The 22,890-nt window shown below is 42.9% G+C and overlaps 1 protein-coding gene across 1 annotated transcript in view; it reads right to left on the bottom strand.

The window, feature by feature from the left end:
- Positions 1–5,535: 5,535 nt before the first annotated feature.
- Positions 5,536–22,890, bottom strand: part of LOC145394750 (cytochrome P450 2L1-like) — a 95,378-nt gene continuing 78,023 nt past the window's right edge. The window contains exons 8-9 of the mRNA XM_080268531.1: positions 6,465–6,582; positions 5,536–5,772 (exon numbers count right to left, since the gene is read on the bottom strand). Of these exons, the coding sequence (XP_080124657.1) occupies positions 5,536–5,772; positions 6,465–6,582 (355 nt within the window). The remainder of the gene's footprint in view (positions 5,773–6,464; positions 6,583–22,890) is intronic.

The following is a 22,890-nucleotide window of genomic DNA, read 5'->3' as shown; positions in this document are numbered from 1 at the left end:
ATACTGAAAACACTTTACCTCCTCGAGCAACTCACCATTCAAAAGTACATTCATTCTCCTACCATTTGCCAACCTTGTGCACTTCATCACTTTACTCTTATTTTCAGTTATTCTCAATTTCCTCTTTCACACCCTCTTCCAAACTCCTTTACCAACTATTTCAATCTCTTCTCCAAATCAGCCCACCAGTGCAGTATCATCCACAAACAGCAGCTGATTCAGATTCCACTCTCTACCATCAGCATTCACCAGGCTTTAACATCCACCTAATACTCTCACATTCACCTCCTACAAAACCATCCATATTAATATTAAATAATCAATGTGATATCACACATCCCTGCTGCAGTCCCACTCTCACGAGAGACCAATCACCCACAGTATTTTCCACTCTTCCACATGCTCTACTATCTACACAAAAAATTTTCACCCTTTTAACAACCTACAATTGAGTTCATACAGTCTCAAAACAGTCCACAAAGCCTCACTATCAGTTTTATCATAAGCTTTCTCTAAATCCACGATAGCCCCAAACATATTCTTACCTTCCAATGAATACTTTTCACACACCTGTCTCACAGTAAACGCCTGATCCACGCATCCCCTCCCTCTCCTAAAGCCACACTGCTCATCACCAATCACTCCCTATGTACCCTCTCTAACTCTCTTAATCAACACTCTACCATACACCACCTCTCCTCCCCTAAACCTCACCTTCTCTTCCTTAATGAGACTCAGCTGTCTGAGGCAACTGACAGTAAAGCCTTTTCTGTATCCCCCTACTTTCTCTATACTCATTTCAAAGCCAAAGGTAGATGTTGCGTATATGTACGCAACGACCTATTTTGTTCTTGTGTTCCTGAACTTGATTCTTCTGAATTCTCTACTCTCTGGCTTCGGCTATCCTCTCATTCTCTGACTAAATATATCTGTGTTGTTAACTTATCTCCTAATTCTACTGACTATCAAAAATTCTTCGACTATCTTACTTCTACGATGGAACACATTCTATCCATTTCTTCTTTCTCTGAAATCTCCATTAAAGGAGATTTCAATGTTCACCACCACCTTTGGCTCTCCTCTCCTTTCACTGATCAACCTGGTGAACAAGCCTTCATCTTTTCTATCCTAAACGACCTAGAGCAGCTTGTACAGCACCCTGCCCATATCCCTGAATGCCTTGCAGAGAGCTCCAACATACTTAACCTCTTCCTTACAACTAATCCTTCTGCTTACACTGTTAATCTTTTCTCTCCGTTGGGCTCCTCCGAACATAACCTTGTTACCTTAACCTGTCCAATCACTCCGGTACGGTCTGTGGACCCTCCAAAGAGACGTCGTCTGTGGCACTTTGAAGCTGTGGAATGGGATGCCCGCAGGCAGTACTTCTTTGATTTTCCTTGGAATGATTATTGCTTCTATGGCCGGAAGCCATCTGAGTGTGCCTTGTGCATTACGGAGGTTATTCTCTTGGGCATGGAAGCATACATTCCTTTCTCATATCCTTTGACTAATGCAAGAAAGCCTTGGTTTAATCATGCTTGTTCTAATGCTATCTACAACAAGGAGAGGACCTATAAAAGGTACCGGAGTCAACCCACCTCTGAATCACATATTTTTTATGTTTCTGCCTGGAATCGTGCAAAGACTGTTCTTTGCTCTGCTAAAAACAATTTCATCCGTACTAAATGCTCTCAACTGTCCAACGTGAATTCTCCCCGCTCCTTCTGGCACCTGACCAAAAACCTTTCTATCAACTTTACCTCATCATCCTTCCCTCCTCTTTTCTATTCTGATGTCTCTGTAGCTATTTCTTTTGCTGATAAAGCAGATCTGTTTGCACAGACATTCTCCTTCAATTCTACCTTAGACAATTCATGTGCTGTTCCTCCATCACTTCCCCCCTCTGGCTTCCTAATGACTGATGTTAAAATTTCTTCAGCTGATGTATTTTCTGCCATCAGTGGCCCTTAATACTAACAAGGCATATGGGCCTGATGGAGTCCCTCCTGTTGTTCTCAAGAACTGTGCTTACACCCTGCCTAGGTAAACTCTTTCGCCTTTGTCTTTCAACTTGTACCTTTCCTTCTTGCTGGAAGTTTGCTCTCATTCAGCCAGTCCCAAAGAAGGCTGACAATTACCAACCCTCTAACTATCGTCCAATTGCTTTAACATCCTGTGTCTCAAAAGTTTTTGAGTCTATTCTTAACAGAAAAATATTAAAGAATCTTTCCTATCGCAACCTTCTTTCTGATCGTCGGTATGGGTTCCATCAGGGACGCTCCACTGGTGATCTTCTCACCTACCTTTTAGACTCCTGGTCATCCTCCTTTCGGGACTTTGGTGAAAACTTTGCCATTGCACTTGACATCTCAAAGGCTTTCGATCGAATCTAGCATAAATCTTTAATTTCCAAACTGCCCTCTTATGGTTTCTATCCTTCTATCTGTGCCTTCATCTCTAGCATCCTCTCTGGTCGTTCTACAGCTGCTGTTGTAGACAGCGATCATTCTTCTCCTAGATCTATCATCAGTGGTTTTCCTCAGGGCTCTGTCCTAACACCATCTCTCTTTTATTCCTCAATGATCTTCAGAGCTGTACATCTAATCCTATCCATTCATACGTTGATGATTCCACCATTCACATTTCCATTCGGTTCCCGCAACGTCCATCTCAGCAGTTACTTCAACAAAGAAAGATGAGGCTATGGGACACATAATGTCTGACTTGGCTCGTATCTCTGACTGGGGTAAAAATAATCTTGTTTTTAATGCATCAAAGACTCAGTTTTTATACCTATCAACCCATCAAAATCTTGCACAGGAGTACCCACTAATGTTTAATAATATTCAGCTTAATCCTGCATCATCCTTGAACATGCCTGGGATTTCATTCACACGGGACTTATCTTGGAAAGATCATATTGCACCTCTTGTAAAATCTGCTTCCAAGAGATTAGGTGTGCTAAGCCGACTCTGTGCCTTCTTTATCCCTGCACAGTTGCTGACTTTATATACGGGTTTTATTCGCCCCTGTTTAGAGCACAACTCTTATGTGTGGGGAGGCTTTCCCCATACAGCTCTTCTCAATAGGGTGGAGTCAAAGGCTATTCGTCTCATCAACTCTCCTCCTCTTACTGGCTCCCTTCAACCTCTGTCTCTTCGCCGCACTGTTGCCTCTTTATCTCTTTTCTATCGCTACTTCAATGGTCACTGCTCCTCTGAACTGTCTACTTGCATCCCTCCACCTCAACGACGGGCGCGTAGCACCCGTCTAGCAACAAATTCTCATCCCTTTTCTGTCCAACTCTGTAATGCAAGAGTTAATCGTTACTCCCAGTCTTTCATTTATGCAACATGTCAGCTCTGGAACTGTCTCCCTCTGTCTGTATTTCTTACTTCCTATGATCTCCAGTCTTTCAAATTCAAGGTGTCCAGGCATCTCGAATCGAATGGATTTTGAATTTGGCTCTTCTTTGTATTGTTTTTTTTTGTTTTTTCTTGGAAGGAGAGTTCATGCGGGCTCATCCTTTGGTTCCTTCTTCCTTGCATAAAAAAGAAAAAAATTTACCTACAACACTCAACAGACTTATACCTCTAAAACTAGTCCATTCATAATTATCAACCATACCTTTATACAACGGAACCACACAAGCACTTGCCAAGTTAATCGGCACCATACCACTCACAAAACACTTATTCAGTAATTTTACTAGCCACTCAACAATAGTTGCTCCACAACCTTTCAGACATTCCACAGCACACCCATCCATACCTACAGCTTCCCCTGTTTTCGTCACCTTTACTGCTTCCTGCACTTCCTCCAATCGTGATCAAAGAATTATTCAACTCTACTAACACATTTATTTCTTGTGTGCTTCCATCTCAGCCTCCCTTTCTGCCTCTATATTTAACAATCTTCCAAAATACTCTGCTTATCTCTTCCTTATTGCATCCATCTCAGTTAACATTCTTCGATTCTCTGTTACTCGTTCTTTCTCCCCAGACTCTCCCCCTCTCACCCTCTTCACTTCCTTCCAAAACATATTCTTATTCTGCTGAAAATTCTGTCAACTGCCTACCCCACCTCACATCTGTTGCTACCTTAGCATCACGCACAGACCTTTTTGCCCTATTGTTCTTTTCCATATACCTCTCATCATTTGTCATTCATCACCATTTCTCATCCTCTACCCTATCTCATATTTCTCATCCTCTATCCCCTTCTCTCACCTATCACTCATCCTCTACCCCTTTCTCATATATCTCTTATCCTCTATCCCCCTCTCATATATCTCTCATCCTCTACGTCTCTCTCATATATCTCTCATCATCTATCCCCCTCTCATATCTCTTATCCTCTATCCACCTCTCATCTCTCTCTCCTTCTCCCTCCTCTCCCCCCCTCACCCTCACTAACATTCACTCTTCTAGCTAAGCGACATAGACATATTTCCAATCTGTTCCCTGTCACAACTTAGAATTGTTATTAAGGAAAAACTACAGCTGCAGTATATGCTGCACTTTGCTCCCCTTATTCTCCCTGCAAACGTTTTATGACTACAGTGTGGAACGTAATAATCTGCATAGAACTCTGCATTACGTCCCATCTCAAATGTTTATTTTTGTGCCCCTTTTCATCTTTTGTTTCTGAACCTTTTCCATTCTTGCATAGCATTAATGTTTTTAAAATAAATATTTATTCTAGTATATGATCATTTTATGGAAGCCAACGTCTAAACACTCATTAGCTGCACTGTAAAATGTTCAGATTACTGATTCAGTATACATAAAATGCTAACATGGAATGAAGCAATACAAATTCGTGGAGCTGTACATATTCTGGAAGAAGGCCTTAATGTTTCAAAATGTTTTTAGGCTAAAACTCGAGGTACTGCAGATCGAACTGTGCTCTAAGTATGAACATAAACATCCCCGGTTGTTAAGAAACGTTTTGGTGCATGACACGCCCCTGCAGGCTCTTTCATTTTGGGGCTAAGGCTGATGAAGAAGGAAAGAATGAAGAAAACAATATTTTTTCGATCTAATTTCGCTATTCCTACAAGGGTTAGCAGGGCTTTGCGACTAGGTTTATACTTAAATACTGAAGATCGTTTACTCCGTATGCTTAAATCTGGACTTTACTAGAGTTTTGATCCTTGCACCGCTGTACCTTAATTACAAGTTGCCATTTTGACACTACGCAACCTGAACAGTGTAACCACTACCACTATTAAGCAGGCCATACACGCACAGGTAAAGCCCGCCCAGTGGCCTGAAGAGGGCAGCCCATTAAGGCAAACCTGGGCGTGTGTGGGTAGGGAACAGGCCCCTGTGCAGGTGGCCTCAACAGTTGTCCTGGGATTTGTCGTGGACAGATTTCCGTGGTCAGGCTCCGGTCAGGTTGGGTAAACTGAGCATGTGTGGAGTACCAAAGGCTGTCACGTGTCAGTCTTGTGTCAGTTGTGCTGGAGTGGAGATGCACCGCAGTTCTTTCAACAATCAGATGGGACAATGTACTCCTTATCAACCAATCTTATTCCCATTTGGTCCGTTTTTCCCTCCTCATTCTGATATTTGCAGTATAGGCTGCAGCAACAGCCCCAGTTGCATACTGCTCCAGGACATCTGTGGGCAGCACAGCATCCATGGTCACCCTCACACCATGGCGTTTCGCTTGCAACTGAGCTCTAGACGTGAGGCCGACTGAAACGTGTATAGGCTCAGCATTATTCGTTAAGGCCGGCCTCTTCAGGCCACCGGACGGGCTCACCTGTGCGTGTATGGCCAGCTTTACTGATACAGTAGCATGCCAGTGTCTTCACTTTCCATTTGCATCCTCTCATTCACTCTCATCCCTACTTTTGTATCATTATTTGTACATGTTCTCACTCTGACTCACTCTGACTCTCTCTCACGCTCATTCAGACTCAAGTGTGGGTTGTTGTGGCATGTTAGTGTAGTGTCTTCAATGATTCTCACTCTCATTCTTCCCATTGCAGCCTGCATATGTTCTCACACTAACTCTGACTCACCCTAAGTTACAGTCTAGCTCTCACTCTGACTAACCTTTGGGATGTTGTAGCTTACCAGTGTTATTTGCTTAGTGACCCTCTCAGTCTCACTTCCATCACTTTTACCACATATATTACTGATGCTGTAGCCTGCTCATGTTCTCACTTTGGCTCTCAGTCTCACCCTCAGTCACACTGTAATTCTCATTCAGACTCACTGTCTCACTCTCATTCTAGCTCATTTTCGCTATGACACAGTTTGACTGATTCAAACTCGCTCCAATTCACTTTAACTCACTCTCATTCACTTTGATTCTTTCATTCTGGCTTACCTTCGGGATGTTGCGGCCTGCCAGCGTTATGTGCTAAATGGCCCTCTGACATTCACTGTCTCACTCACTCCCATACATCTTACATGTTGTACCATCCTCATTTTTTCACTCGAACTCACCTTGGGGATGTAGTAGCCAGCTAGTGTGGTGTCTTCAGTGGCCATATGGAACATACCCAAGGGAACGACTGAGGCTCTTCTCTGTACCTCACAAATAGTCGCTTGGAGGTAAGGCAGACTGTGGGGAGAAGAGCATTATCATTATTATTATCGTCATCGTCATTATCATCGTCATCGTCATCTTCAGCCTGTTTTATTTATTCATTTATTTTTTCCACGACAGGAAAGCTAGTTTCTTTTTGTTAGTGGTGGTGGCGGTGCTGGTATTAATATATTATTATTATTATTATTATTATTATTCTGATGATGATGATGATGATGACTTTAAAATCATAATTATTTTATTAGTTATTACCTGTAGCTGTAGTAGTAGTAGTAGTAGTAGTAGTAGAAGTAGTAGTAATAGTAGAGGTGGCATTAGTAGTAGTAGTAGTAGTAGTAATAGTATAGGTGGTAGTAGTGTCACGGGGTTTTTAAAATAAAGGCAATCATTAAAAATAATGATAATGATATTGAATAATATTGAAAAGCAGGGACAATGATTGTCTTACTAAATCAAGCAACGATTACTTTACGCTGACTTCTTCGCACGATTCTCTAAAAAACGAGAATTTATAAACTTCCTCAACAGTACACAGCAGAGACTAATTGCTCAATTGCTGTTTTTTTTTTAGTACTGTTAGCCTCTGGAGAAAGTTACTTCACCCCTGACAATAAATAACTGATACTACTAATAATATCAGGTTCTTGCTGATGCTTAACTCCTAGGAGGCACAACGGATTTTAAGTTTAATACAAGACTGGCCTAAGTACCAGTTATGAATAGCAAGACGTTTATGCAAGCTAGGAGCTATATGGAAAATAAGCTTAATTGTGGAGAAATGAAACAAGAGTTTACATTACGTTAAGCTCAAGAAAAAGAACTGTTAGATTTATTGATTACAAAAATAAATTTAACGTTACATATCAAATGAATTCAAATAAAGAGATCGTACTCACTCACTCACACAAGAGCTAAATCCTTACACCTAGGAAACACACCTTAACTAAACTCTTAAACCTAAGAAAATACAGAAAGGAAATACTGGTCGATGAATGCGGTGTATCACCCAAAGCTGAACTAAGGGTGGGAGCACTGGAGAACTGTGAAGTGGAGTTTGGGTACTAGCTGACCTCTCACACTGCTGGCACAGGACCTCTCTCCGTCACAGCAAACACTTGACTAAGTCGTGGGAAAGAAAAGCGGAGCACTGGGCCGCATTTTTCTAACGGTCGAGGCAAGCAGGGGCGAACAATAAAGAAACAATAGTATCGCTCAGTAGAGCACTTAGTGACGTGCATTAAATCGGTCACTTTTGAAACAGTGACGAATGTTTTGAAAAGTATACCACCGAAGTGGAGAGAGAAACGGTTAACTGAGCGATACACAGTGAGTTTTCCACTAAGAGTTCGTGGCTTCTCACAAAAGATAAATGAAGACAATTTGATTCTTGACATTACGCCCCTACAAAATTAAATTTTTTCCTTATGGGAAAAAATTTGTGGATATATATATATATGTACACATCCTAACTCATTCACACAAGATTCACACTGTGGTGTGTGTGCTATCCTGCTACAGGAGAAAGTTGCAGTCACCAGCGAGCGAAAAAAAACTCGTATTTACGTTAATAGAAGCAAGCTTGAGGGAAAAACTCTGTGACGACAGTGAAAATCCTGTACTCAGGTCAAACTGAGCGAAAATTCGCTACATTTACACTGACAACTAATTGTTGTGTAGCGTGGTGTATGTAATACACGGTGTAGGTGTGACAGTTGTAGTGTAACTGTACCTACGTGTAAAATGACATAGTAAATAATAACATGGCGACGACGAAAGCAGAGGAGAAGAGGCGGCAGTGTGTGGCAGACGATCAGCTGGCCCGCACAGCAAAACTGCTACACCCATTGCTGTACCTGCAAAACCAATTAAGGTGGAGCATCAAAAGTGTCAATGAGACAATATTCTTATTACGTTACAATTACTCTCTCTGCCTAGCAATCAGTACATGCTAGAAAAAGTACGCTCTAGCTGAAAAATACAAGTGACAGCCTAAGCTTTGTACATTCGAGGTCGCCATTAATTATAGCACAAGATTAGTGTCGGCAAGTTGAGAATCCTTGTGCAAACTCGGGTCTTCCATAGCCTCGAACTGCACACGGGTCCTCAACCTGTGCCTTAACCTACAGTTCTTATATTAATATCGGGGAGCTGAGAATCCTTGTGCAAACTCGGGTCTTCCATAGCCTCAAGTCGCCTCTGCGGAGTTCTCACTTCCCCCTTTATCTACAGTACTTATATTAGTATTGGGGAGCTGAGAATCCTTGTGCAAACTTGGGTCTTCCATAGCCTCGAGTCGCCTCTGCGGAGTTCTCTCTCGAACTTCCCCCTTAACCTATAGTACTTATATTAGTATCGGGGAGCTGAGAATCCTTGTGCAAACTCGGGTCTTCCATAGCCTCAAGTCGCCTCTGCGGAGTTCTCACTTCCCCCTTAACCTACAGTACTTAATATGTATGTACAGGCCCTGGACATACTGTGTCCTGTGGGGCCAATGGGCGAGATGTCAGGTCTGCACCCACTTCACAACTACCCTGTCTCTCAACTGTCTCAGAGATTACAGGTGTGGTTATGAACGGCACAGGAAGGACATATCCCTGATTAGTGGTGTTACTTTGACACACTGCAGGAACAGACAAAACTATCTATGTCCCGTCCCATCCCTGGCCAGAAAAAGTCAGCTCGGATACGGCCCTGGGTCTTCCTTTTGCCCATGTGACCTCCTGAGGCTGAACAATGACCCCATTGTAACACTGCTAGGCGGTACTTGGCGGGAACGACAAACTGGAGTCGAACCTCGCCCTCGGGTGTTCGTGACTCACGAAAGAGCCGTCCTTGTTTGCGAAGGAACTTGGCTCGACCTCCCCATGAATACTTAATCACTCGACCCTTTTGTTTGTTCCGCACGGCAGCAAGTGTCGGGTCAGAATGTTGTTCTTGCACAACAAGTTGACTACACATCAGATCTTGCGGCGATTCAATGATCACTGGGGTGACACAGTCTGGAGCCTCAGCCATGGCTCGTGTTACTGCAGCAGCCGAAGTCTGAGTAGCGTTATCATCGGAGCAACTATCCTTGACACCGGAAATATTGCCGATGATGAGTTCAAATAAAGGTTCTGGTATGACAACTGCGAGTGTCGTACCAGTATAAAATGGAGATGCAACCTGGATACATGCCTCAGGGAACAATCTCACTGATCCATCAATAAGGTTTGCATGGATCTGTCGACCTGTATACTGCTCAGGCCGAACTAGACTCTGCTTGACATAGCAACCTGAGGAACCATTATCTCTCAGGACCTTCACAGGAATGCCTCCCACAAACCCTGGCTGAACAAGGAAGGTACTGTCACCTGTGGGAGGGCCTGTGGAGGAAGCAGCTAGCCATTCATGAGGCCGCTGAATTGATGCGGCAAACATTGAGCCTTGAGGATTATATACTTGGGAAGATGGAACATTGGCCATCTGTGGAGGGGGGGTTCACTGTCACTGTGGGACTAGTGAACTGTGGGGGAGTGCCCATACTAGTAGGGACGTGACCACCGTGCTGCTGCCGAGGAATGAAGGCTGCATTCGCTTCCTGCCTCTTTTGAGCTGGTGGTGAAAAAGTTTGTCCCGAAGGTCGGTTGCGTGGCTGATACTGCTGCTGGTTAGGGTACTTGTTGTACCTCTTCCACTCAGGTTTCTGAGTGTTTTGCCCCTGGTCCTTCCACTGTGGTTTTGGACCTTGGCCATTATTCTGAGAATGGTAGGGGTGGGCAATACCAGCAAAAAATGGTAATCATGATTACTGATTACTTTTATGAAAGTAATCGATTAGTAATCGATTACTATTTCGATTACTATCATTATAAAAGTACTACAGTATAATCATTATAATGTGATGGTTTGAGTGCAGTCAGTTACAAAGTGCACACTGCATGGTAGTTTGTGTGTGTGTGTGTGTGTGTGTGTGTGTGTGTGTGTGTGTGTGTGTGTGTATGTGTGTGGACTTTTGGAGACTGCTCTATAATTTTTATTCTTTCCAAAACTATAAATATAGAAAGCAAGCGACATACCAAGAAGTCTTCATTCCTGGGGATCAGTTGTCTGTCATTGTTTTGTTTACGAGTCAGCTGTGCGTTCCGTGGGAGACAATCTCGTCTTGTGTACTGTTCTTATGCATGTCTATAAAATCCGCTTCAAAAAGAAATCTTACAAAACTGTAATGTAACATGAATAACAAGCTTAATGTTAAGGAAAATCATATGGGTCATCTTAAAGTTTCTGATGTCAAATCCCCAAAACGAAGAGAGGTTATTTGGAAGTCGTCACTTATTGGTATTTCCGCCAAATATCATGCTTACAAAATGAAATACCAGTGATCTATATCAATGTTCTCACAAATAAAATACATACCTAGGAGTTGGCAGCTAAATCGTCTATCTACAGTATGCCACTGAGACGAAGGATTCATTTACAACTTGCTGTACAAAAATGCCTCCAATTTTTCGAGTCGCGAAGGACTGCAAGTGCATTGCCAAACGTAAGGTGTTTAACAAACCAAAACCTGGCATGTTAATGGCTAGAAGTATGACAACAATCCACCAAAAGTACTCAAGAAAATAATCGATTACTGGAAAAATAATTGATTACAATATTTTTCTGGCGAGTAATCGAAGTAATCGATTACAAATAATCGATTACGCCCACCCCTAGAGAATGGCCTTGTTGCTGGGATTCAGTCTGGGACGATTTCCCAGATTTATCAGGTTTTCTGTTCCAGGTGTTTTGTTTACGAGTTTGATACCCGTATGCAGTAAAGAATGCGTCAGCCTTTTCTGCCATTTGGCTGGCATCTTTCATCTGGCAGATCTTAAGCTGTGCTATGAACTCAGCAGGCCACGACCTCTCTAGCTGTGTACGCAGCATAAGGTCAATTATCCCCTCACGTGTGGAAGGAGTTTCATCTTTCTCCATCCACTCGCCTAGGTAAGCAGTGAGACGGTCGAGGAACTGAACAGCTGTCTCCTTGTCTTGGAGATGAGCTCGCATGAACTGAACTTTGGCGTCATCTACTGTGAGACCATACGCCTTAATGAGTGCAGCTTTCATCACTTCATACGTGAGATTGTCTCCACGAATTCTGTGGAGAATATCGAGGGCAGGGCCCTCAAACAGGCTAAGAAACTGAAGCCACTTAGCTGCATCATCGAGCTGGTAAAGTTGAGCCATGTCTTCAAATCGAGCTATGTATGGCTCGATTCGCTCGCCTTCCTTGTATGAAGGAAGCTTGATGCGTGAGGTCGCCAGGACATGTGTAGGAAGAGCGCTAGTGGAGCTTTGACCAACTACACCAGATGTATCTGAAGCCAAGGAATCTCGCTTGAGCTTCAGCATTTCATATTCGTGTTTTTCGCGTGCTTCTCGCTCGGCACGTTCGTGTTCTCGTTCTCTCTCTCTCGTTCCTCACGCTGTTCTCACTCATGTTCTAAGTCGAGTTCGCGCTGTTTTCGCTCGTGTTCGCGCTGTTCTCGCTCGTGTTCGCGCTGTTCTCGCTCGTATTCGCACTGAATCTTACGCTCTTCACGGGCATCATTCTCACGCTGCTGCTCCTGATTATGTCGTGAGAGTATATACTCTTTAATTTCGGTTCGGTCCGAAAGACCCATTTCTTTGGCTTCCTTTAAAAATACAGTGGTAGCCATGGCACTAATTTATTAAGCAAACCGAAACTGAGTACTGACTGCTTCGCAAACGAATACTAATAAACACAAGTAAAGAGTACAGACACAAGCTAGTGGTGACCAGTCTTACCTAGTTAACTGGCAAAGAATAAATCAAAAATGTAAATGACTGGGAAGACTCAATAATTAACACAATGGGTACAGCGACTACCCAGGAGCGAATAAAATCGTCTGGCGTTACCAAAAATAAAATACTAAATAGAGTTAAGTACTCTATGGATTAATAAAGCAAAATTTCACTTGCTAAATTAACGGTAAACACCAGTAAACTTGTGCCTATAAACTTTAATTATAATTACCTAAATATTAACGAGTGAGTACTATCTCGTGAATAGCTTTAGAGCTAGGAGTTAATATCCTGGCGAGGTCGCCAATTGTCATGGGGTTTTTAAAATAAAGGCAATCATTAAAAATAATGATAATGATATTGAATAATATTGAAGAGCAGGGACAATGATTGTCTTACTAAATCAAGCAGCGATTACTTTACGCTGACTTCTTCGCACAATTCTCTAAAAAACGAGAATTTATAAACTTTCTCAACAGTACACAGCAGAGACTAATTGCTCAATTGCTGTTTTTTTTTTTTAGTACTGTTAGCCTCTGGAGAAAGTTACTTCACCCCTGACAATAAATAACTAATACTACTAACAATATCAGGTTCTTGCTGATGCTTAACTCCTAGGAGGCACAACAGATTTTAAGTTTAATACAAGACTGGCCTAAGTACCAGTTATGAATAGCTAGACGTTTATGCAAGCTAGGAGCTATATGGAAAATAAGCTTAATTGTGGAGAAGTGAAACAAGAGTTTACATTACGTTAAGCTCAAGAAAAAGAACTGTTAGATTTATTGATTACAAAAATAAATTTAACGTTACATATCAAATGAATTCAAATAAAGAGATTGTACTCACTCACACAAGAGCTAAATCCTTACGCCTAGGAAACACACCTTAACTAAACTCTTAAACCTAAGAAAATACAGAAAGGAAATACTGGTCGATGAATGCGGTGTATCACCCAAAGCTGAACTAAGGGTGGGAGCACTGGAGAACTGTGAAGTGGAGTTTGGGTACTAGCTGACCTCTCACACTGCTGGCACAGGACCTCTCTCCGTCACAGCAAACACTTGACTAAGTCGTGGGAAAGAAAAGCGGAGCACTGGGCCGCATTTTTCTAACGGTCGAGGCAAGCAGGGGCGAACAATAAAGAAACAATAGTATCGCTCAGTAGAGCACTTAGTGACGTGCATTAAATCGGTCACTTTTGAAACAGTGACGAATGTTTTGAAAAGTATACCACCGAAGTGGAGAGAGAAACGGTTAACTGAGCGATACACAGTGAGTTTTCCACTAAGAGTTCGTGGCTTCTCACAAAAGAGAAATGTCGCGAATTTGATTCTTGACATTACGCCCCTACAAAATTAAATTTTTTCCTTATGGGAAAAAATTTGTGGATATATATATATATGTACACATCCTAACTCATTCACACAAGATTCACACTGTGGTGTGTGTGCTATCCTGCTACAGGAGAAAGTTGCAGTCACCAGCGAGCGAAAAAAAACTCGTATTTACGTTAATAGAAGCAAGCTTGAGGGAAAAACTCTGTGACGACAGTGAAAATCCTGTACTCAGGTCAAACTGAGCGAAAATTCGCTACATTTACACTGACAACTAATTGTTGTGTAGCGTGGTGTATGTAATACACGGTGTAGGTGTGACAGTTGTAGTGTAACTGTACCTACGTGTAAAATGACATAGTAAATAATAACATGGCGACGACGAAAGCAGAGGAGAAGAGGCGGCAGTGTGTGGCAGACGATCAGCTGGCCCGCACAGCAAAACTGCTACACCCATTGCTGTACCTGCAAAACCAATTAAGGTGGAGCATCAAAAGTGTCAATGAGACAATATTCTTATTACGTTACAATTACTCTCTCTGCCTAGCAATCAGTACATGCTAGAAAAAGTACGCTCTAGCTGAAAAATACAAGTGACAGCCTAAGCTTTGTACATTCGAGGTCGCCATTAATTATAGCACAAGATTAGTGTCGGCAAGTTGAGAATCCTTGTGCAAACTCGGGTCTTCCATAGCCTCGAACTGCACACGGGTCCTCAACCTGTGCCTTAACCTACAGTTCTTATATTAATATCGGGGAGCTGAGAATCCTTGTGCAAACTCGGGTCTTCCATAGCCTCAAGTCGCCTCTGCGGAGTTCTCACTTCCCCCTTTATCTACAGTACTTATATTAGTATTGGGGAGCTGAGAATCCTTGTGCAAACTTGGGTCTTCCATAGCCTCGAGTCGCCTCTGCGGAGTTCTCTCTCGAACTTCCCCCTTAACCTATAGTACTTATATTAGTATCGGGGAGCTGAGAATCCTTGTGCAAACTCGGGTCTTCCATAGCCTCAAGTCGCCTCTGCGGAGTTCTCACTTCCCCCTTAACCTACAGTACTTAATATGTATGTATAGGCCCTGGACATACTGTGTCCTGTGGGGCCAATGGGCGAGATGTCAGGTCTGCACCCACTTCACAACTACCCTGTCTCTCAACTGTCTCAGAGATTACAGGTGTGGTTATGAACGGCACAGGAAGGACATATCCCTGATTAGTGGTGTTACTTTGACACACTGCAGGAACAGACAAAACTATCTATGTCCCGTCCCATCCCTGGCCAGAAAAAGTCAGCTCGGATACGGCCCTGGGTCTTCCTTTTGCCCATGTGACCTCCTGAGGCTGAACAATGACCCCATTGTAACACTGCTAGGCGGTACTTGGCGGGAACGACAAACTGGAGTCGAACCTCGCCCTCGGGTGTTCGTGACTCACGAAAGAACCGTCCTTGTTTGCGAAGGAACTTGGCTCGACCTCCCCATGAATACTTAATCACTCGACCCTTTTGTTTGTTCCGCACGGCAGCAAGTGTCGGGTCAGAATGTTGTTCTTGCACAACAAGTTGACTACACATCAGATCTTGCGGCGATTCAATGATCACTGGGGTGACACAGTCTGGAGCCTCAGCCATGGCTCGTGTTACTGCAGCAGCCGAAGTCTGAGTAGCGTTATCATTGGAGCAACTATCCTTGACACCGGAAATATTGCCGATGATGAGTTCAAATAAAGGTTCTGGTATGACAACTGCGAGTGTCGTACCAGTATAAAATGGAGATGCAACCTGGATACATGCCTCAGGGAACAATCTCACTGATCCATCAATAAGGTTTGCATGGATCTGTCGACCTGTATACTGCTCAGGCCGAACTAGACTCTGCTTGACATAGCAACCTGAGGAACCATTATCTCTCAGGACCTTCACAGGAATGCCTCCCTCAAACCCTGGCTGAACAAGGAAGGTACTGTCACCTGTGGGAGGGCCTGTGGAGGAAGCAGCTAGCCATTCATGAGGCCGCTGAATTGATGCGGCAAACATTGAGCCTTGAGGATTATATACTTGGGAAGATGGAACATTGGCCATCTGTGGAGGGGGGGTTCACTGTCACTGTGGGACTAGTGAACTGTGGGGGAGTGCCCATACTAGTAGGGACGTGACCACCGTGCTGCTGCCGAGGAATGAAGGCTGCATTCGCTTCCTGCCTCTTTTGAGCTGGTGGTGAAAAAGTTTGTCCCGAAGGTCGGTTGCGTGGCTGATACTGCTGCTGGTTAGGGTACTTGTTGTACCTCTTCCACTCAGGTTTCTGAGTGTTTTGCCCCTGGTCCTTCCACTGTGGTTTTGGACCTTGGCCATTATTCTGAGAATGGTAGGGGTGGGCAATACCAGCAAAAAATGGTAATCATGATTACTGATTACTTTTATGAAAGTAATCGATTAGTAATCGATTACTATTTCGATTACTATCATTATAAAAGTACTACAGTATAATCATTATAATGTGATGGTTTGAGTGCAGTCAGTTACAAAGTGCACACTGCATGGTAGTTTGTGTGTGTGTGTGTGTGTGTGTGTGTGTGTGTGGACTTTTGGAGACTGCTCTATAATTTTTATTCTTTCCAAAACTATAAATATAGAAAGCAAGCGACATACCAAGAAGTCTTCATTCCTGGGGATCAGTTGTCTGTCATTGTTTTGTTTACGAGTCAGCTGTGCGTTCCGTGGGAGACAATCTCGTCTTGTGTACTGTTCTTATGCATGTCTATAAAATCCGCTTCAAAAAGAAATCTTACAAAACTGTAATGTAACATGAATAACAAGCTTAATGTTAAGGAAAATCATATGGGTCATCTTAAAGTTTCTGATGTCAAATCCCCAAAACGAAGAGAGGTTATTTGGAAGTCGTCACTTATTGGTATTTCCGCCAAATATCATGCTTACAAAATGAAATACCAGTGATCTATATCAATGTTCTCACAAATAAAATACATACCTAGGAGTTGGCAGCTAAATCGTCTATCTACAGTATGCCACTGAGACGAAGGATTCATTTACAACTTGCTGTACAAAAATGCCTCCAATTTTTCGAGTCGCGAAGGACTGCAAGTGCATTGCCAAACGTAAGGTGTTTAACAAACCAAAACCTGGCATGTTAATGGCTAGAAGTATGACAACAATCCACCAAAAGTACTCAAGAAAATAATCGATTACTGGAAAAATAATTGATTACAATATTTTTCTGGCGAGTAATCGAAGTAATCGATTACAAATAATCGATTACGCCCACCCCTAGAGAATGGCCTTGTTGCTGGGATTCAGTCTGGGACGATTTCCCAGATTTATCAGGTTTTCTGTTCCAGGTGTTTTGTTTACGAGTTTGATACCCGTATGCAGTAAAGAATGCGTCAGCCTTTTCTGCCATTTGGCTGGCATCTTTCATCTGGCAGATCTTAAGCTGTGCTATGAACTCAGCAGGCCACGACCTCTCTAGCTGTGTACGCAGCATAAGGTCAATTATCCCCTCACGTGTGGAAGGAGTTTCATCTTTCTCCATCCACTCGCCTAGGTAAGCAGTGAGACGGTCGAGGAACTGAACAGCTGTCTCCTTGTCTTGGAGATGAGCTCGCATGAACTGAACTTTGGCGTCATCTACTGTGAGACCATACGCCTTAATGAGTGCAGCTTTCATCACTTCATACGTGAGATTATCTCCACGAATTCTGTGGAGAATATCGAGGGCAGGGCCCTCAAACAGGCTAAGAAACTGAAGCCACTTAGCTGCATCATCGAGCTGGTAAAGTTGAGCCATGTCTTCAAATCGAGCTATGTATGGCTCGATTCGCTCGCCTTCCTTGTATGAAGGAAGCTTGATGCGTGAGGTCGCCAGGACATGTGTAGGAAGAGCGCTAGTGGAGCTTTGACCAACTACACCAGATGTATCTGAAGCCAAGGAATCTCGCTTGAGCTTCAGCATTTCATATTCGTGTTTTTCGCGTGCTTCTCGCTCGGCACGTTCGTGTTCTCGTTCTCTCTCTCTCGTTCCTCACGCTGTTCTCACTCATGTTCTAAGTCGAGTTCGCGCTGTTTTCGCTCGTGTTCGCGCTGTTCTCGCTCGTGTTCGCGCTGTTCTCGCTCGTAACTGAATCTTACGCTCTTCACGGGCATCATTCTCACGCTGCTGCTCCTGATTATGTCGTGAGAGTATATACTCTTTAATTTCGGTTCGGTCCGAAAGACCCATTTCTTTGGCTTCCTTTAAAAATACAGTGGTAGCCATGGCACTAATTTATTAAGCAAACCGAAACTGAGTACTGACTGCTTCGCAAACGAATACTAATAAACACAAGTAAAGAGTACAGACACAAGCTAGTGGTGACCAGTCTTACCTAGTTAACTGGCAAAGAATAAATCAAAAATGTAAATGACTGGGAAGACTCAATAATTAACACAATGGGTACAGCGACTACCCAGGAGCGAATAAAATCGTCTGGCGTTACCAAAAATAAAATACTAAATAGAGTTAAGTACTCTATGGATTAATAAAGCAAAATTTCACTTGCTAAATTAACGGTAAACACCAGTAAACTTGTGCCTATAAACTTTAATTATAATTACCTAAATATTAACGAGTGAGTACTATCTCGTGAATAGCTTTAGAGCTAGGAGTTAATATCCTGGCGAGGTCGCCAATTGTCATGGGGTTTTTAAAATAAAGGCAATCATTAAAAATAATGATAATGATATTGAATAATATTGAAGAGCAGGGACAATGATTGTCTTACTAAATCAAGCAGCGATTACTTTACGCTGACTTCTTCGCACAATTCTCTAAAAAACGAGAATTTATAAACTTTCTCAACAGTACACAGCAGAGACTAATTGCTCAATTGCTGTTTTTTTTTTTTTAGTACTGTTAGCCTCTGGAGAAAGTTACTTCACCCCTGACAATAAATAACTAATACTACTAACAATATCAGGTTCTTGCTGATGCTTAACTCCTAGGAGGCACAACAGATTTTAAGTTTAATACAAGACTGGCCTAAGTACCAGTTATGAATAGCTAGACGTTTATGCAAGCTAGGAGCTATATGGAAAATAAGCTTAATTGTGGAGAAGTGAAACAAGAGTTTACATTACGTTAAGCTCAAGAAAAAGAACTGTTAGATTTATTGATTACAAAAATAAATTTAACGTTACATATCAAATGAATTCAAATAAAGAGATTGTACTCACTCACACAAGAGCTAAATCCTTACGCCTAGGAAACACACCTTAACTAAACTCTTAAACCTAAGAAAATACAGAAAGGAAATACTGGTCGATGAATGCGGTGTATCACCCAAAGCTGAACTAAGGGTGGGAGCACTGGAGAACTGTGAAGTGGAGTTTGGGTACTAGCTGACCTCTCACACTGCTGGCACAGGACCTCTCTCCGTCACAGCAAACACTTGACTAAGTCGTGGGAAAGAAAAGCGGAGCACTGGGCCGCATTTTTCTAACGGTCGAGGCAAGCAGGGGCGAACAATAAAGAAACAATAGTATCGCTCAGTAGAGCACTTAGTGACGTGCATTAAATCGGTCACTTTTGAAACAGTGACGAATGTTTTGAAAAGTATACCACCGAAGTGGAGAGAGAAACGGTTAACTGAGCGATACACAGTGAGTTTTCCACTAAGAGTTCGTGGCTTCTCACAAAAGAGAAATGTCGCGAATTTGATTCTTGACATTACGCCCCTACAAAATTAAATTTTTTCCTTATGAGAAAAAATTTGAGGATATATATATATATGTACACATCCTAACTCATTCACACAAGATTCACACTGTGGTGTGTGTGCTATCCTGCTACAGGAGAAAGTTGCAGTCACCAGCGAGCGAAAAAACCTCGTATTTACGTTAATAGAAGCAAGCTTGAGGGAAAAACTCTGTGACGACGGTGAAAATCCTGTACTCAGGTCAAACTGAGCGAAAATTCGCTACATTTACACTGACAACTAATTGTTGTGTAGCGTGGTGTATGTAATACACGGTGTAGGTGTGACAGTTGTAGTGTAACTGTACCTACGTGTAAAATGACATAGTAAATAATAACATGGCGACGACGAAAGCAGAGGAGAAGAGGCGGCAGTGTGTGGCAGACGATCAGCTGGCCCGCACAGCAAAACTGCTACACCCATTGCTGTACCTGCAAAACCAATTAAGGTGGAGCATCAAAAGTGTCAATGAGACAATATTCTTATTACGTTACAATTACTCTCTCTGCCTAGCAATCAGTACATGCTAGAAAAAGTACGCTCTAGCTGAAAAATACAAGTGACAGCCTAAGCTTTGTACATTCGAGGTCGCCATTAATTATAGCACAAGATTAGTGTCGGCAAGTTGAGAATCCTTGTGCAAACTCGGGTCTTCCATAGCCTCGAACTGCACACGGGTCCTCAACCTGTGCCTTAACCTACAGTTCTTATATTAATATCGGGGAGCTGAGAATCCTTGTGCAAACTCGGGTCTTCCATAGCCTCAAGTCGCCTCTGCGGAGTTCTCACTTCCCCCTTTATCTACAGTACTTATATTAGTATTGGGGAGCTGAGAATCCTTGTGCAAACTTGGGTCTTCCATAGCCTCGAGTCGCCTCTGCGGAGTTCTCTCTCGAACTTCCCCCTTAACCTATAGTACTTATATTAGTATCGGGGAGCTGAGAATCCTTGTGCAAACTCGGGTCTTCCATAGCCTCAAGTCGCCTCTGCGGAGTTCTCACTTCCCCCTTAACCTACAGTACTTAATATGTATGTACAGGCCCTGGACATACTGTGTCCTGTGGGGCCAATGGGCGAGATGTCAGGTCTGCACCCACTTCACAACTACCCTGTCTCTCAACTGTCTCAGAGATTACAGGTGTGGTTATGAACGGCACAGGAAGGACATATCCCTGATTAGTGGTGTTACTTTGACACACTGCAGGAACAGACAAAACTATCTATGTCCCGTCCCATCCCTGGCCAGAAAAAGTCAGCTCGGATACGGCCCTGGGTCTTCCTTTTGCCCATGTGACCTCCTGAGGCTGAACAATGACCCCATTGTAACACTGCTAGGCGGTACTTGGCGGGAACGACAAACTGGAGTCGAACCTCGCCCTCGGGTGTTCGTGACTCACGAAAGAGCCGTCCTTGTTTGCGAAGGAACTTGGCTCGACCTCCCCATGAATACTTAATCACTCGACCCTTTTGTTTGTTCCGCACGGCAGCAAGTGTCGGGTCAGAATGTTGTTCTTGCACAACAAGTTGACTACACATCAGATCTTGCGGCGATTCAATGATCACTGGGGTGACACAGTCTGGAGCCTCAGCCATGGCTCGTGTTACTGCAGCAGCCGAAGTCTGAGTAGCGTTATCATCGGAGCAACTATCCTTGACACCGGAAATATTGCCGATGATGAGTTCAAATAAAGGTTCTGGTATGACAACTGCGAGTGTCGTACCAGTATAAAATGGAGATGCAACCTGGATACATGCCTCAGGGAACAATCTCACTGATCCATCAATAAGGTTTGCATGGATCTGTCGACCTGTATACTGCTCAGGCCGAACTAGACTCTGCTTGACATAGCAACCTGAGGAACCATTATCTCTCAGGACCTTCACAGGAATGCCTCCCACAAACCCTGGCTGAACAAGGAAGGTACTGTCACCTGTGGGAGGGCCTGTGGAGGAAGCAGCTAGCCATTCATGAGGCCGCTGAATTGATGCGGCAAACATTGAGCCTTGAGGATTATATACTTGGGAAGATGGAACATTGGCCATCTGTGGAGGGGGGGTTCACTGTCACTGTGGGACTAGTGAACTGTGGGGGAGTGCCCATACTAGTAGGGACGTGACCACCGTGCTGCTGCCGAGGAATGAAGGCTGCATTCGCTTCCTGCCTCTTTTGAGCTGGTGGTGAAAAAGTTTGTCCCGAAGGTCGGTTGCGTGGCTGATACTGCTGCTGGTTAGGGTACTTGTTGTACCTCTTCCACTCAGGTTTCTGAGTGTTTTGCCCCTGGTCCTTCCACTGTGGTTTTGGACCTTGGCCATTATTCTGAGAATGGTAGGGGTGGGCAATACAAGCAAAAAATGGTAATCATGATTACTGATTACTTTTATGAAAGTAATCGATTAGTAATCGATTACTATTTCGATTACTATCATTATAAAAGTACTACAGTATAATCATTATAATGTGATGGTTTGAGTGCAGTCAGTTACAAAGTGCACACTGCATGGTAGTTTGTGTGTGTGTGTGTGTGTGTGTGTGTGTGTGTGTGTATGTGTGTGGACTTTTGGAGACTGCTCTATAATTTTTATTCTTTCCAAAACTATAAATATAGAAAGCAAGCGACATACCAAGAAGTCTTCATTCCTGGGGATCAGTTGTCTGTCATTGTTTTGTTTACGAGTCAGCTGTGCGTTCCGTGGGAGACAATCTCGTCTTGTGTACTGTTCTTATGCATGTCTATAAAATCCGCTTCAAAAAGAAATCTTACAAAACTGTAATGTAACATGAATAACAAGCATAATGTTAAGGAAAATCATATGGGTCATCTTAAAGTTTCTGATGTCAAATCCCCAAAACGAAGAGAGGTTATTTGGAAGTCGTCACTTATTGGTATTTCCGCCAAATATCATGCTTACAAAATGAAATACCAGTGATCTATATCAATGTTCTCACAAATAAAATACATACCTAGGAGTTGGCAGCTAAATCGTCTATCTACAGTATGCCACTGAGACAGAAGGATTCATTTACAACTTGCTGTACAAAAATGCCTCCAATTTTTCGAGTCGCGAAGGACTGCAAGTGCATTGCCAAACGTAAGGTGTTTAACAAACCAAAACCTGGCATGTTAATGGCTAGAAGTATGACAACAATCCACCAAAAGTACTCAAGAAAATAATCGATTACTGGAAAAATAATTGATTACAATATTTTTCTGGCGAGTAATCGAAGTAATCGATTACAAATAATCGATTACGCCCACCCCTAGAGAATGGCCTTGTTGCTGGGATTCAGTCTGGGACGATTTCCCAGATTTATCAGGTTTTCTGTTCCAGGTGTTTTGTTTACGAGTTTGATACCCGTATGCAGTAAAGAATGCGTCAGCCTTTTCTGCCATTTGGCTGGCATCTTTCATCTGGCAGATCTTAAGCTGTGCTATGAACTCAGCAGGCC

This window comes from Coenobita brevimanus, chromosome 28 (genome assembly GCF_032717465.1).
Source record: "Coenobita brevimanus isolate Jiangsu-jjx chromosome 28, ASM3271746v2, whole genome shotgun sequence".
Taxonomy (NCBI): Eukaryota; Metazoa; Arthropoda; class Malacostraca; order Decapoda; family Coenobitidae; genus Coenobita; species Coenobita brevimanus.
The sequence above is the reverse complement of the archived record's forward strand: the minus strand, read 5'-3'. Positions and strand labels throughout refer to the sequence as shown.